Below are 18,177 nucleotides of genomic sequence, written 5' to 3' on the forward strand. Positions count from 1 at the left end.
CAATACCTCAATCATAGTGCAAGCATTCACAATCTAAAAAAATATTATAGAGAAGTAGGAAGCGTTAGATTGCAAGCGTTGATTAATGCAAATTGTTATTGTTTCAATTTATTCATGCTTTGTGAAGAATTTAATCAGGATCGTAATGAACATAAAAAAAATATCCTGATTTCAATATCGGTATTTTTCGTTAAATCAAATAAAAACCCATGCAAAGAAAGCAAAGGATGATAAGGCGACGGCTCCAGTCGCAAATGAATTTTCCACTTCGTTGGTCACAGCTGAGCGCGGATTGAAAGTGAATTCGAGCTGACACGGCCAAGTTTCTACGTACTGGATAATATAATTGCTACAATTCGCACGTTTTAAAACTGAATTCACGCTTCTTATATTTCGTTGATTTTATTTGAAGGAAAATAATAATCTAGTTTCAGAAACTTGTTTTAATTTATTTGGATTTTTCTGTATCCACTAGCAATAAAACTTGCACAGTTGGCTCTGCCAAGTCGTCGCACGTCACTGGTACCTACAGTATAAACACTTCAGTAAGTCAACTTCTGCAAGTTTTGTATAGTAGAACTAAAACTTGCAGAAATTACAAATGACATGACAATGACAAACAGTTGACTTCTGCAAGTTTTATCCATAGTAATGTAGTAATTTTAATGATTATGAATGCAAATGTATGTCTGTCAGTATGTTAACTTATCGCACGGTTAGTCTTGGCGCGGCCAAGTTTCTACGTCCTGGATAATATAGTTTCTAAAATTCGCACGTTTTAAAACTGAATTCACGCGTATTATATTTCGTTGATTTTATTTGAAGGAAAATAATAATCCAGTCTGAAACTTATTTAAATTTATTTGGATTTTCATTAATTAAACTTCAAATATGTTGCGGACAATATTGTTTAACTAGAACTTGTAATTTGCATAAAATTGAAATAGTTAATAAGTTAGATAAAAATATTATAATTAGTAGACATAGTTAAGATAATATTATTATAGTAAAATTTAAAATTGAATTTGTGCAATGCGTCTGTGTTAGTAGTTACTAAAATGTATATATAATTAATCTTAATGTAAGTGAACAGTATGTTCTTTTTGAGAATAAATTCTTTAAACCGAACCGATAATCCTGATTTTAGACGAGAACGTTATTCTAAGTTAAGTGTCCACTAGCAATAATACTTGCAGTAGCTAGCTCTGGCAAGAGCGGCTGGCGCACCGAGGGCTCCGTAATACAGTCGTATTTTTTCGACTTTTGCACGATAAATCAAAAACTATTATGCATAAATATAAATAAAAGTCTGTTTTAGGATGTGCAGGTAAAGCCCTTTCATATGATATCCCACTTGGTATAGTTATCTTACATTGAAAATTGAAAATATAAATTATTTGTTAATGAACACATTTTAATTTTTTTTGCGATGTATAACCATAAATTCACGGTTTTCGGATTTATTCCCTTACATGTGCTATTAGACCTACCTATTTCCCAAATTTCATGTTTCTAGGTCAATGGGAAGTACCCTATAGGTTTTCTTGATAGACACGATGGACAGGCAGACAGACATACAGACAGAGAGACATACAACAAAGTTATCCTATAAGGGTTCCTTTTTCTTTTTGTAGTACGGAACCCTAAAATCAGGAGCGTGTACGACAATTATTAAATAGTGCTAGGGTTTGAACCGACGATCTTTCGGATTTCAGTCCGCTCCAGCTCCTGTTGAGGCTCTAAAACTTCTTTGAAGATTTAAAGAAACAAGTTGATATTTTAGCTAAGAACTAAAAGTAACACATCGTTTAAAGCGTTGTCTACTTTAACATTACGTTACTAAGCCTAAACAGTAATTTTAGTCTACTTTCTGTGACTTTTATTTCTATTTACGACCCTTGAAATACCATTTACGCCAACAAAAGATAAAATGCTCTACTTTTCGTCCGATAAACACTTCCCTTTTGTACTTGAGGAAAGATCTATTTATTTTAACAGTGAGCCCTACTTTCGTGTGTTTATAAAACTTCTCTTTTTATCTCGTATCTCGTCCCCCACAAATCTTCAACTGTCCACTTATTGTCTAGAGTTTTCGCTTATCTATATAAATACCTCCTTTAATTCAATTCAGTATGTGCCTAGTCACAGTAGGTACTTCTGAACTGGGAAAAGACCAACCTACCTCCGTAGGTATATATATCGGCGTAACTTAAATAAGTGGTAGTGGGCACTGTAGGTACCGTTAAAAAATTGCAACAGTTAATCTCATTAGTCTATGCATGTATTAGGTCAAATTTTCACTCACTCAGTTTTCTTCCAGAAGTAGCTGTCATTGTCATATCGATGCATTCCTTGTTTGTCTACGGGAGGTATTACAAAACTTCAATATACCCTTCCTATCTTAATTAGAAAAAAACTATGAATTAAAATAAATCACTTTACCAGAAAGCCCTTCATTTGGTTCGTTATAAACGCTACAAAAGTAATATCTGAAAGACCGAGTTAAAAGCGCGCAGCCCATTCCCTTCCTGAATAGCAAAAATGCATTTAATTCTTCGCAAGCGCGAATTTCAAAAAGATTGCAAGCGAGCTAATTTTACGTAATAAAAGCAAACGGCCTGAATGGTCTTTGTTTCCGCTGATTCCACGGAATTACGGAATTACAGCTACATCACTAAAAAGTAATTATTTTTCTTCATCTTTTGATAACCAGCTTTTATATTTTTGTGTTTATGCTAAAATATTTTTCAGCGTATTCACAAGGTGCTTGCAAAATATTTTGTGCACTTTTCATGTAGGTACTTACCTATCTAACTTAGCAAAGTAGGCAAAGGAAAAAAAACATACTGTTTGGGTCTTCAAATTTGAATGAGTTTGAATGAGTGGATTTTTGAAAATTCAACCTAGTGATAAAATAGGGGTTTGAAATTTGTGTATTCCACGCGGATAAATTCACGAGCATAAGCTAGTCTATGATATTCGTGTGTGCACTGTAATCTGTATGCGTGTTGATACAGACTTGGAACAAAAGTTGCAATTATTATATCAAAATTGTTCAAGTAAAACCCGGATCCAGAATTTAAAGAGAACTAAGCTGCGATCAAAAGTTAATTAAAAATAATACAGCATCAATGAGCAAATACAGCATTAATTCAGGAGTAAGTAATAATATGATTAGGTAAAACTCCGGGATTTTTAAAACCAGAAATAAATTGAGATCCTGATAAAGGACAATGACCATTTATTTCTTCCACCAAAATTTCGATTATACGTCATAAACTCGCAAGTCACGCGGATCATTCGTGAAATACTGTTTAAATGTCATTAGATTGATCGATCGCCCTCAGGACGCTGCCTCGTTTGTCATTGAAGATACTAAATGGGTCCTCTTTAGGGTGTGGTCTCAACAACTCCCTATTTGTACAACTTTTATGACTCTATAGTGTATACAAAACTTATATAACGTCTAAAGCTGAGATCTATAGAGCGCACTTTGACTTTGCTCAGACTTAAGATTGAGTTAAAACGAGACAGATTTATGTGAGATATAGCTCTGTCTCATTATAACTCTGTCATAAGTTTTAGAAATTTTAGAATAAGTTATAAGTTTTAGAAAAAGTTACGACATATTAAAAACTAGATGACGCCAGTGGCTTCGCTTGCGTGGATTTCGGTTTTTATAAAATCCAGTGGGAAATATAGAAAAAAAAGTATAGCCTATGTCCGTTCCCGGGATGTAAGCTATCTTTGACTTAATTACCTTTTAAGGTTTATTGTAGTATTGTGATCAAATAAAAGTTTTCTTTCTTTCTTTCTTTTTTTGCACCAAATTTGATTGAAATCGGTTAAACGAATGGGCCGTGAAAAGCTTGTGGACAGGCAGACAGATAATATGTTATATTCTATTCAAAAATTATCTAACGAATAGATTTATGTTATGACAGTTTTTGTATTGGAAATTTGTCGAAATGTCAAACATTAGACAATGGAGAAACAAACCATTAGATAAAGTTCATCTGGCGGTTGTGAAACGGGCCCGTCTAGAATCGGCCTGCAGTCAGTAAACCGCAAACTATACGCCTGTTGAGACCGTGCCCTTAGACGGGGTTATTTACGGAGCACTTTCTTAAGAAAAAACACACCAGAGAGCAAATCCAACGGATAAAAATGTTTGCAGCAGTTCCACATTGAACGATCATTAATTTTGTTTACTTCGTGGTCTCCATTTTGAGGGATTTTGAACTGCAAATGTTTGTTAGCGAATAATAAATCGCTTCACTTCTCTTTATCTGTTTTATTTGCATAATAATTTATGTAAATAACTGAAAGCTTGGTTAATTTTAAAGATATTAATTAATTCTACAAAGTAAATAGATTGAGGAAATCTACGAGAGCAACCTATACGAGAGAGGATCATGATGTAAAAATACCATCATCATAACCCACCCATCGCCGGCCCATTACTGAGCACAGGTCTCCTTTCGGAATGAGAAGGGTTTAGGCCATAGGTCGGCACACTGGCCAAGTGCGGATTTGGCAGACTTCACACATCTTTAAAAATATTATGGAGAACTCTCATGTATGCAGGTTTCCTCACGATGTTTACTTTCAGCATTTAAGCAAGTGATATTTAATTGCTTAAAACGCGCATAACTCCGAAAATTTATAGATGCGAGCCCAGGTTCGAACCTACTTCCATATTTGGTTTTTGCTTAGCTAAGCGATCCTTAATTTTTTTCTTTCCACTCAAGCTTGCTCTTGGATAGTTCTAGAATATGATAAATTATTTGTACAGATAAAGCTTTGATCCTATTTCCTTTTTTACTCCTCCAGCCGGCGGCCATCCCCTAAACAGTTAAACTATACCTATAGGCTTCTAAGTAACACCTAAACTATTTTTACTCAATGTGCCAGAATGTTGTCTGGTGGGAGTCTTCGGCCGTGGCTATAGTTACCACCCTACCGGCAAAGCCGTACCGCCAAGCGTTTTAGCGTTCCGGTACGATGCCGTGTAGAAAACAAAGGGTTATGGGTTTAGTAAAAACTACCATACCCCTTCCAGGTTAGCCCGCTACCATCTTAGACTGCATCATCACTTACCACCAGGTGAGATTGCAGTCAAGGGCTAACTTGTATCTGCATTGAAAAAAAATGTTATTTCAAGATGACCCAAATAGTAAAACATGACAGTTAATTTCTCTCGTGAGAGTTCGATTATAGGGTATAATCCGCCAGTCATGAGGGGCATCGCTGAAACACTGTTTAAATGTCATTAGAGTGATTGATCCCCTTTGGAGAGCTTCCTCGTTTGTCATTGAGGACACTTATCGGTACTCAATAGATGGTTTAGGGAGGTTATTAGATGAGATGATTTAGAAAGTGCTTTATTTAAGACGTAGGCATTCGCTAAGCAAGGATTTTTGAAAATTCAATCCCTAGGGAGTTTGTGTAGTCCACGCGGACGAAGTCGCGAGCATAATATATAAAAGGACAAGGTGACTTTCTGACTGACTGACTGACGGATCTATCAACGCACAGCTTAAGGAAAACTTGACCTCTTGAAATAGAAATAGTGAATCGTTAAGTAACTCTACTAAGCACAGATTTGAAAAACCCTTCCTACCAAGAAGAACCAGCAAGAAACTTGGCGGTTGCTCTTTTCAAATAGTCAATTTATGATATTAGGTACTAGCGTACCTACTAGCTAAGCCCCGTGAATTTAGGTTTTTAAAAATTCCGTGAGAACTCTTTGATTTACAGGATTAAAAGTATCCTATGTCACTCTCAAGAGTTATAATTATATGCTTGCGAGAAATCACGTCGATCTGTTGCTCCTTTGCAACGTGGTTGAAGGACAAACTAACAAACCAATAAACCAAAAAACAAACACTTTCGCATTTATAATACTATGTTAGTAGTGATTGTAGTCCCGCGTATTGCTGGATCCACTGTGATCATTTATAATATAAAACACATATTGTGTATAAAAAACCGGTCAAGTGCGAGTCAAATTCGCGTAGCGAGGGTTCCTGGAGGGAGGGAGGAGGGAGGGAGATAAATCAAAAACTATTGTGCATAAAAATAAATAAAAATCTGTTATAGAATGTACCTACAGGTAAAGCTTTCATAGGATAACCCACTTGATATTTGGAAATACGAATTATTTTTTCATGAAAACATTTTAATTTTTTTGAGTGTGTGTGTTTGAATCCGAAAACCGTGAATTTGTGGTTACATACCACAAATTCAGGGTTTTCGGATTTTTCCCTTTACTTCTGCTATAAGACCTACCTACCTGGCAAATTTTATGATTCTAAGTCGACGGGAAGTACCCTATAGGTTTTCTACTTGTCTAATCTGTGGGCTTTCTTGACAGAAACGACAGACGGACAGACAGACAATGAAGTGATGCTATAAGGGTTCCTTTTTTCCTTTTGAGGTAAGGAACCCTTAAAAAATCTAATCCACTTTGTTTCAAGTTAGATTTGGGTAAGTTGCCGTTATATTCAATTTGCTGGTAATAAAATAATGTAAGCTGAGAGAAATTATGTAAATTGGATTGGAGGTATGACGGATTAAGTTGGTATTAAAGGCTGGTTTGATTAGAATTACTATTCATAAATGTTGGGCTCGTTCGACGTCCTTATAATAATCGAGGAAAACACCATAAGAGGATAACTACGGTATGAAAGGCCAAGTTAGCCAGTAAATGTTCTCTAGTCACCATCAACATGATCAACCCATCGCCGGCTCACTACAGAGACCGGGTCTCTTCTCAGAGTGAGAAGTGTTCTAGCCATAGTCTACCACGCTGGCCAAGTGCGGATTAACAGACTTCACACACCTTTGAGAACATTATGGAGAACTCTCAGGCATGCAGGTTTCCTCACGATGTTTTCCTTTACCGTTAAAGCAAGTGATATCTAATAAATTAAAAACGCACATAACTCCGAAAAGTTAGAGGTGCGTGCCGGGAATCGAACCTCCGACCTCCGATTGGAAGGCGGACGTCCTAAACACTAGGCTATCACAGCTTATCCACGTATAAAATGAAAGGTATATTATAATAATTCTTACCTTATAGTCCCCAATGTCAGACACAGAACAAGTAAGCACTGCTTCTCTGCCTAGAGCCACAGTGACGTTCTCGATTGGACCATCGAAATTGGGCTCTGTATCGCGTAGAGACGCAGTTGGGCCCACCTTGCTAAGGGGTGACGTCGTCTGATACCGCATACTGCTTTTCACCACTGTAACAATACAAAATATACGATAGAAAAACCGGCCAAGTGCGTGGCGGGCCACGTGCAGTGTAGGGTTCCGTAGTCACAATTAACCTCGAAAAACAGATATAACTCCTTAACCTGTGAGCTCTACTTAGCTATGATAGTTTTCCTTTAAAATTGATTATAAGTATATACAACTGCTCTGAATTTTTTCACGTTCCTATATACTATATACTATTCCTATATACTATAATGGACTGGTCTAAAGGAAGTGCCATCCCTTCACAATGTTATCGACGGATCAGAACAACTTGATTTATAGTCCCAAAGTTTAATTTACTTAAAATTTTGAGTAAGTAAAACAAGATTGATAACGGCAGCCCAAAAGTGATTGACTTGGGCTGATAAATTGTAATTTAATATTTATCCATCGAAACCTAAGCTTAGGTATAAATAATCCTTATGATATTTTTTATGATTTACGTGAGGGAGATGTAGACTGGAAAATACATCGTTGAGCATAAAGCTGCCTTCTCACCAGAGATTTGGTAGGTTGCTAAACTACGGATGTTATCTACTACCAAAATATTCTCTTGATTTACCCCCTACCCTTAGGGTTAGGATTGATCTTTTTCAGCGTTGGAATGGTAAGATTAGGATAGGGCGTATCTATTAAAAATACCTACTGCCGATGTTTTGGCTACCTGTTCTAATCTCAAGTGTGATTGCGAAACGTTGCTCGCGATTTTTACGAGGCCATTATCTACGCCTCTACGGGCTAGTGTGTTAAATTGTGGTCGAAACCCCAACTATTTTGTTATTCGGTGGCTAAAATTAGGTACTGAATCTATGATCAATCTGAACTTAATATTAACTAATAACTTTGACACTCAATTAATTGAGTATTGTGGGCGATTCATTCTTATTGAATTATACATTATTATAATAAATTAATTTGGAAATGATCAACGAATTTTTTTACGACTCGCCGATTTTATCAATAAACTAGCTTATGCTCGCGACTTCGTCTGCGTGGACTACACAAATTTCAAACCCCTGTTTCACCCCCTTAGGCGTTGAATTTTCAAAAATCCTTTCTTAGCGGATGCCTACGTCATAATAGCTATCTGCATGCCAAATTTCAGTCCGATCCGTCCAGTACTTTAAGCTGTGCGTTGATAGATCAGTCAGTCAGTCAGTCAGTTACCTTTTCCTTTTATATATTTTTAGATAAGATGTTCACAAAAACAAATTCTAAGTAATTTCATTTATTCTATAAGTACAGTTTTGACATCTACAATTATATTATCTCAATCGTACCTAGTTGATAATAAAACAACATCAATCGCTTTACAATATTCTGGAGCACACAACACTTGAATGAAACATGGTTCTGGCTGCGAGCCAAATTTAGTTACCTTGTAACGTTTGCCAAATAAGGTATGTTTACCTAAGTAATTAAACATACATTAAATTCTAAGCTCAGAATAAGCTACCTTAACGAATGCTGTGAGATTTTGGCACGTACTTAGTACTGATATGAAAACTATTATAACATACTAGCTGATGCCCGCGACTTCGTCCGCGTGGAATTAGGTTTTTAAAAATCCCGTGGGAACTTTTTGTTTTCCGAGGATAAAAAGTAGCCTATGTCACTCTCCAGGTCTTTATTTATACCCATGCAAAAAATTACGTCAATCCGTTGCTCCGTTGCGAGGTGATTGAAGGACAAACCAACAAACCAATAAACCAACAAACCAACAAACAAACACACTTTCGCATTTATAATAAGGGTACTGATTCTGTGACCCTTTGATGATGTACTTGTTTTCTACAATACAATATAGAAATCGTTTTCGAACTAAATAACCTGAACGAATCAGTACCCGTAGTACAAGATTTTACGTCTCACCAAACCAAACCAAATTCGAGAGTCGAAATACTTCCGCGTTACAGTAAACTGGATCTTAAATGCCTTGTTTTAAAGCTCAAGTTTGTCTACACTTCTACAGCCAGCGCTCTAAGCGGAAACATTGCGAAATTAAAATCAGTGGCATTGAATATTTGACTTCAATTCAAGGCTGTTTAGGTCCATTTTACTGTAACGCGGAAGTATTTCGACTCTCGAATTTGGTTTGGTTTGGTGAGACGTAAAATCTTGTACTACGGGTACAGGTAGATGCGGTACCTAAACCTATACAAACATAAGTATACTTGTAAAACCGTACCTACACAGTCATCTACTCACTGAAAGTAGAAACAATTTAGCAGCGAAACTATTCGTGTGAACCGGGCTTAAGGTGTTTTAGCTAAGTAATTAAGCAGTATATTACACTCTAAAACTTGTTTAGTGTAGTTGCCCGTTTAAGGGTCCAATTTATAGTACGAGTGCTTATTACGTCTGACACCTTAGTTGACTTTGATAGAGGTTATTAAGAGTGGAACGTTTTATGACTAATTCTACATGTACCTAGTTGAGATAAAATTTTATTTGACTACAACTTTAGGTTTACGATTTCTAAAGACGCGACGTGACGACGGCGATTATTATGGATGGAATGATGCGAGTTAGTACAGTACGCGGCAGAAAGTAATGTAGGTACATCTGCCTTTAGAATGACATTTCGTCTTTGTAAAGCGTTGTCTTTGTTACTCATACCTATATGACGTTTTATTGGTCTCAACGACAGAGACAGTGCTCTACAAATCTGCTATCTCCTTCTAAAGGTCGATGTACACTACTTTCGGCCGCGTACTGTATACAAGCTTAGCGCGCTCCCCAGCGCTCTCCATACAAACGTGGTTTGGATCTCATTTGAATATTAACCAACCAAACTCAACGAAAACTCAACCCATCCGGGGTCCTTTTTCAAGGGAGTCCGTCCGCGCACGCGCCGCGGTTTTGACTGCGGGACGCACGTGCCGCTGCCCGTAGAGCCCGTTGTGAGGGTGGCTGGGGTGGGGGGGAGACAGCTGCCGATCGTCTCCCCCCCCACCCCACGTCGTCACGTGAGTAAGCCGGGACAGATAGTATTTATAATGTTTGTTAGTTAGTACATATGTTGGTTTGTCCTTCAATTACGTCGCAATGAAGCAACGGATCGACGTGATTATTTGCATGGGTATAGTTTAAGACCTGGGGAGTAACATAGGCTACTTTTATTCCGGAAAATCAAACAGTTCCCACGGAATTTTTCATAAATACGAAAGTTTTTTTTAAATTTATGTATGTCTGTCTTTGTGGGCGTGCTACGTGTTGAAACTATTGATCGGATTTTTGTTCGAATTTAAACGCAACTTGGCTCAACATACCTATTTTTCTAAACCAAACCAGCTAACCCAGCTAATATTCCGGGTTATCATATAAGTAAGACAGTATTGATCCCGAAAAAAACTACAATAAAAACTGAAATTAAAAAAAAGAATGCAAACAAGATTGGATAGGAACACTAAAACTGACTAAAACAAAACGGATGAAGCAGGACTTTCAAATATAAATAAAATTAATTCAAAACTCAAAGTGGATATCCAATAGGCCATGACAGTTTACATCCAAAACAATGAAATTTATTAATACTAAAACAAGAGCATTAATTAGTAACCGCTAAACAACACTATTGTGCTCACAGAAAATGTTCATGAAATTGGAACAAATAATATCCTGTCAGAAGCAAGCCGAAGTACAAACAATAAAAATACGGCTAAATTAGGGGAAGATAAAGTAAGTGCTTAGTAACGAGCGAAACTCATTTTCGAACAAGATCCTTTGTGGTTAAATTACTCAATACTTTTGGCGATCTTACTAGCGAAGTGATACTGTGCTCTGGTCTTACATACAAGAGGTCCCGAGTTTAATTCAGAGTATTGGCAATTTGGAGATTTATAATAATAAAAAAAAGCTGCTTTGCGAACCGGCGCGGCGCGGTGGTAGTCTTGACATATCATAAGTGACACAAACATTTTATTTCTGGTTTTGATCGTGACTAGTTAGGTAGAGTTCGCGACAGATCGAGATGGCAATCGGGGTATGAGGCAGGGGCGGTTTCGTAGAGCATTTTCTCTGTCGTTGAGACCGACTGACAAAACGTCACATAGCTATGTGACGCTTTGAGGTACGAGTGACAGAAACAACGCTTGCTCTACAAAGCAGAAATATCATTCTAAATGTCGATGTACATCATTTTCTGCCGCGTACAAAAGACTTGCTGCCAAGCGATTTAGCGTAGGTATATATATATAAAAAAAAAGTATATGGGGTACATGGAAAGCGGCTTTTATACCTCCGGGGTTCCGCGAATCGTCTCTTGGTACGCGATCACCTTTATCAAAGGACCAACAATGATTCGAATTTAAAGAAAAAGCAAAAGAATTAGAATCTCCTTAGATCTCATAGCTTTCAAGACTTAAATGTAGAGAAAATGAGTTTTATTTTTTCACGATGAATGAGATAATTTTCAAGGCTTCGCCGTTGGCCATTAGTCTTGATGAACGAATAATCTATCACGTGAACTTTCAGCGTGCGTAATTAATGTGTGGCTAAACCAATCTAACACGTTGTTGAGTGCCGTGTCTGTAATACTTTAGTACAAAACCTTGGTTCCACAAAAATGGACATGTATTACAGCCATCAAGGAGCGAATGAATGAATGAGAGCTTAGCAAACGTACCTACTAGGAATATCTAGTTATAATGATTCATGAGCCTTCGAATGATATTATGCGAAAGAGTATTATTATACAGGAAGATTTTTTTGGTTTTGCACAATTTTTTTTTGGTGGTTCTGTATCATTAGTAGTACATATTTCCATTCATAATTTTGTACCTTTTTTTTAAATATTTTTTACCTTAAAATAAGCAAATCATGGTCATACTACTATAGGCTATAAGCACGCTAGCTGACTCTGACGTTATCCCTTTAAAAAAAATTACCAAGTTCGCATCTTAGACGATATTAAAGCGCGCAGAGGTCAACGGCCGCCGCGCGCGTCATCGGGTGGAAGTGCGTGTATTTTAATCAACAGCTGAAGATAACGTTTGTAGGGTGACCCTAATCATCTGTTCAAAAGTGGATATCTTTGGTAAGCGATAACTTTGGTGTTTATAAGTAAAATAAAAAAATAAAAATACGTGTTACTTACCTAATTAAATTTCGTTTCTATACAACATAAAAAAATGTGCAAAACCAAAAAAATCTTCCTGTACATAATTCTGTGTCTGTCTATTACAATAATCCCTTTTAATGGCTCGTTAATTTAACCGATTTTGATAAAATTAGTACAGTGACAGCTCCCCAGGGCCCAGAGACAAATATAGACTACTTTCGCTGGAAGCACCAACATAAAATTATAATTATTATCTTTGTATCATTTTATTCACGTAGTCATTCAGTCTAGTATTGATTGATTAAACTCTCTCTCTCTCACCTCCGAACTGCCACAGTGTTGAAACGTGTTTTTTTGAAGATTATTAGTCATGTTGATCATGACTAATACTCCCCTTTTCGCTCCAACTAAGCGTAAAGCTTGTGCTAGGAGTAAGTACGACAATAGTACAACGGGTGGGGTTGGAACCGGCGACCTTTCAGATTTCAGTCCACCCCTTAACCGTTGAGCTATTGAAGCTCCTACTGCATGGATCTACCTGTAGGAAATTTTATTATATATTCTGTGATTTGGCATGCATTATGTCGTAGACATCCACTAACAAAGGATTTCTGAAAACACTAAAGGGACAAGGGTTTGAAATTTGTGTAGTTTACGAACGAAGTTGTGGCCATAAGTTAGCCTAGTATAATATACGAGTCACGGGAAAAAGCTAGTACTAAATAAGAGCGTAATAATGACGGTAGGAGTTTCCCAAATGGCTATAATTCAAGATGAGCACGCGATCAATCAGGGAGGTTTTCAGCGCCTGTAATGAACTTGGAGCTAACACAAAACTAATGTTACGGAGAACGGCTCCTAATTAACTATTTGTTGAACGGAAAATGTAAAGAAGAGACATGATTTAACTAAAGTCACAATAAAAGGTAGTGTTAGTTGACGTTCAGACTAGTAAATAACCTAAAAATTCGGATTAGACCGATTAAATTGCCTACCAATTATTCAAAACTAAGTCATAATATCTATCTTCATGATTCAACCCGATCTATCTAGTATTTCAGCTGTGCGTTAATAGATCAGTTAGTAAGTCAGCTTTTCCTTTTATTACCTACTAAATGATGCCTGCGACTTCGTCCGCGTGGATTTAGGTTTTTTGAAATCCCGTGGGAACTCTTCAATTTTCCGGGATAAAAGTAGCCTATGTCCTTCCCCGGAATATAAGCTAACTCTGTACGAAATTAATTCATCAAAATTGGTTGAACGATTGGGCCGTGAAAAGCTAGCAGACAGACAGACAGACACACTTTCGCATTTATAATATTGGTATGGATATGGAGATAAATATTGAGCAGTCTGATTGACCTAAACATCAACAGACTACTATCAGTCAAATCTAGGTAGGTAATTACTAAGATTTTTGATGAAGTGCTTCAAAACTTATATCATAAATTCGTAGAACACGCAAAAAGTAATAAAAAAGTTGATCCCATGAGCGTAGGTACTTGAGATAAGTAATGTTGGATTACCAACTTAGAATTTACTAACTATGAATGAACTGGGAATTTCCATTGTGACTCGAATAGTTACTTCTTGCAGCCATAATTTCTTGATGGCATTATGATTTATCGTGCGAGCTTTCAACACTAAAATATTATACACGCGTTCCTAATACGCAATTAACGCGGCGTGGGGGTGCTCTTTGTTAATAAGGCATCGTTGAATTATTCTATATAACGAACAATGACTAGATTTATAGATAGATTCGCACAATATTGTTACGTTGTTTACAAATTCGACCTAATTAATGATGGGATGTACCTATCTACACAAGTAACAACATAGGCCAAATTTCAGCCTGAACCGTCCGTTAGTTTGAGCTGTGCAGTGTGCATAGATCAGTCAGTCAGTCAGTCACCTTTTTCTTTAACCGACTTCAAAAAAAGGAGGAGGTTCTCAATTCGTCGGAATCTTTTTTTTTTTTTTTTTTTTATGTATGTTCCCCGATTACTCGAAAACGCCTGGACCGATTTTGAAAATTCTTTTTTGTTTGAAAGGGTATACTTCAAAGTTGGTCCCATTTCAATTTGGTGAAGATCTGATGAACATCTTCGAAGATAGATACTGGAACTCCTCAACGGATAAGAGTAAATTGCTCGCGATCAGTGTAATAGCTTAGTAAACAGTAGATTTTTAACCAGTCATAGCATAATTCCATGGGGCCACTAGAAATTGTGAAATAAAATTTTTTTACAAAAAAAATAAAAACCGACTTCGTTACACAAACACTAAAAATTGAAAAATAATTTAATTTATTACCGATTATATTATGTATACAAGAGTTAATATAGTTCCATAATAATATTTTTTGGGGTCGGTGCCAATGAGGTGCCATTGTGGAGTCCCATAAAAATATGAAGTCTAGACGATTCGCGCAGCTAAAGCTAATTGGCACCGGCACCAAAAAGTATTATTATGGAACTATATTAACTCTTGTATACATAATATAATTGGTAATAAATTAAATTATTTTTCAATTTTTAGTGTTTGTGTAACGAAGTCGGTTTTTATTTTTTTTGTAATTTTTTTTTTATATATTTATAGATTATAATGTAGCCTGTAGGTACCTGAAGCGATAGAAAAATACGAAATATAGAAAAAAAAGTAAGGTTAGATTTCGTGGCTGTTAATGTTGAGCTAGTGCTGCTTTCTAATTATAATCCTCGAGAGCAATATTCAAAGTAGGTATTTGAATATTGAGTAAACTCTCGATGGAATAGACAATAGTCACTAACATCAATTCAATATTGAAATCGGATTGAGGTATGAACCGACAATGAGCGAGTGAATCGAATATCAATAAATTTGTTCGCTCGATATCCCAATTAGGATTACTATTTGCTACACATAATAATCATCTATTATGTGAATTTCAAATAGCTATTTTACCAATGATTTTGCTGATTTACTAGTGATTTGATTTATTTTCACAATGTAATGCAGTGGTTAGGGTCACAAAAAGTTTCAGCTTAAGGGCGGTTTCAGACTAGGGTATTTTTTTGCGAGTATACGGTCGTTTACACGCGCGCTACATACGCGCTTAAAAAAACCGGACGCGCGTATACGGGCATATTTCGGCGTGTACGCTCGAACGGTGGCCCGGTGGGTGGTGGTCTCTCGCGGCTCGCGCTTATACGAGCTTAGAAGCGCGTCAACGCTCGTACGAGTTGAGCGTGTGTCAAAAGGCGCGCCTATACGCGCCTACATGCGCTTCCAAAAACGAGCTTATACGCGCGTATAATACGCTAGTCTGAAACCGCCCTAAGGCGCAATACCCACCGCATCCGCAACAAGAACGTGCAGTAGTAGTAGTAACTAGTAGTGCTAAGACGCGGCTTTTTTTTCATTTACTTTAACATGATAATAAGAGCGCTCTATTAGCACAGCGCGTGGGTCGCAGTGTGCGTCGCGTATAGAGCCTGTAAATTTTTTTACACTTGTGAAATCAAACGAGGGCTGGCAAGTGGCAAGTGATGATGCAGCCTGAGGTAGAACAAGCTTGCCTAGAAGATGCCCAGTTTCTCTTGACTTGAAGGTACTTATATTAAAAGTGGAGGGGAAACTGAAGCCAGAAGAGCGTTCCATATCCTAGCGATTCGAATTCGAAATTCGAAGAAACGAGGGAACACATCGGTTCGGTGTCCTCGGAATTTCGACTACGTACGGGTGCAGACCTTGGTGATGCCTTAGATACGGTACGGTAGTATACAAAAGTGAGGGAGGAACCTGGGCAAAAAGTTTTGAACGTGATTTCCGAAATAATATATCCTGTAGAATACTGATAGACAGATAACTTTGCGCCAATAATGGCCATATATTAGCTGCGCACCGTGTCTCTACTCGCCGTGCTGTGATTCTACCTGCTCTATTCACCGCCACTCGCCACGCGTCGACTTCACTTGCTTTCATAAGGCGCGGCCGGTCTGCACTGGCCCTAAGAGTTATGTAGTAGTTTCGATAACTGCAAAGTGTCGCTACTAGATGGCATTAAACAGTCGTTTCAGTACTGAGAGAACATACGTATCACGAATTTCGTCACTGGCGGTAAGCGAAACCGTGGCCGAGTTGGTCAAGGCATCGGGCGCGAACCCAGAAGATGCAGTTTCGATTCCTGCCGGTTACGCAATTTTTGATATGTATTTAAAAATTATTTAGTAATTTCCTTGAAGTGTAGGTAAAACACTAAAAAATTATAAAAAATATGTAGGTAATTAATGTTAGGAATAAGACAAACGACACCAACCGACGGATTAAGGCACCAAGGCAGGAAAAGTATAAGCTAAATTAAGACCTCCAAATTTCCTCATCCAGTTAGCAGTTTGAATAACAAGCCACTGTGCGCTCTCCTAACTAGGCCTTACCATCGAATACTAGGTGGACTTCGTAAAATAACAAGTTACAGTGGTTACGCAGAGCAATTTGTTTCTGCTAGTGGAAAACTGAATGAGATTGAACGAGGTTGACCCGTAGGTATGACTGCGGTATTAGTTCACAAAGAGTGAAATATGCACAAACGGCTGACCTGACCGACTTGTATTTAGTTCACGCTAAGCCCTGTTTAGTTTTGAACTAAAAAATATTTATAAAACTTAATTTTTGTATAAATTCCTTGCAATGATCCAGCAAACTTGAATTTCTTTTTAAAAAATGCACTAGGTACGATGAGGGTATTTTGAAAAGACTGTACCTTTAGTTCTCTTAATTAAAGAAAAGATTTGCTAGACTTTGAACTATATTAATAAAATGAAAAGTAATTTGTACTTTCATATTATTTCAAGCGTTTCTCTTTTAAACAATTTGTTACAAAAATTGTTAGCATAAAAATGTTACAATATGTGAAAAGTATAATTAAACCTTATTTGATGAATAAATTGTAAGCGAATATAATAAACGTTATCACTCCGTAATAAAGGGTGCTTGTACAACGTCCAATAACAATATCAGATACTGTACCTACCATGTATCCAATATCATCGTACTTATTTAGTTAGCCAAATTGTGAAGCACCAGCTATTCCCGTATAACGTGTATTCTATAAAGCGCTATGGTCGTCGTTGAGGTCGCCGTCAAAATATACAGTGAAATATTGATAAATCGCTCTACCCCAAGACTTTTATTATTATAGAAATATCGAAACACTCAAATACCGCATGAGTATGAATCGCTCTTACTTGAAGTAAGTGGCCAGATAATTAAAGAAATATTTTGTAGAATCAATCTGTGAGATACATCTAAATTAGGTAGATCTAAGAGAAGTGTTATTTCTTTTAGTCGGCGATGGCAGTGACATCAGTGAGCCTCTTGAATGTAGTCTCGTGGCTAAGCATATCCATGGAAGTTATATCTGAAACATGAATATCAAATATGATACGTCGCTGCGTCAGCGTTGAAGCTAGGTTGTGTATTTAGAAAATAGCACCGCAGTAAAAACACAAAATGTCCATCACAATTCACATCTGTCGCAAGCGATCGTTGTATCGGCCACAATTGCGCAAAACAAGGCATAGATGTAGCGATATGGCAATTATATTTCGTCATTACTATTATGTTGATAGGGCCATTATCAGCGGATTGTTTTTGTTTTGTACAGCGAACCTCCCGCGGCTTGAAATGTGACTCTCGCTGTTAGAGTAACAATGCTTCAATTGTAGCTAGCTACTGTTGTTTTTTAGGATTTCGTCTCTCCAGAGAAAATAAGGAATCATTCACCATCACCAGGGATTAAAACATTAGGGAAGTCGGGTTTATATTCCGTCATACATTAAACTGACTGACTGATAATGGCGCCGATT

General features: G+C 37.1%; 1 protein-coding gene across 2 annotated transcripts in view; it reads right to left on the minus strand.

The window, feature by feature from the left end:
• LOC117990041 (opioid-binding protein/cell adhesion molecule homolog) overlaps nucleotides 1–18,177 on the minus strand; it is a 93,304-nt gene that overhangs the window by 38,733 nt on the left and 36,394 nt on the right. For both annotated transcript variants that reach the window (XM_034977480.2, XM_034977479.2), the window contains exon 4: nucleotides 7,078–7,250. In XM_034977480.2, coding sequence (XP_034833371.1) covers nucleotides 7,078–7,250 — 173 coding nt within the window. The remainder of the gene's footprint in view (nucleotides 1–7,077; nucleotides 7,251–18,177) is intronic.

The sequence above is a fragment of the Maniola hyperantus genome, chromosome 17 (assembly GCF_902806685.2).
Source record: "Maniola hyperantus chromosome 17, iAphHyp1.2, whole genome shotgun sequence".
Classification (NCBI taxonomy): domain Eukaryota; kingdom Metazoa; phylum Arthropoda; class Insecta; order Lepidoptera; family Nymphalidae; genus Maniola; species Maniola hyperantus.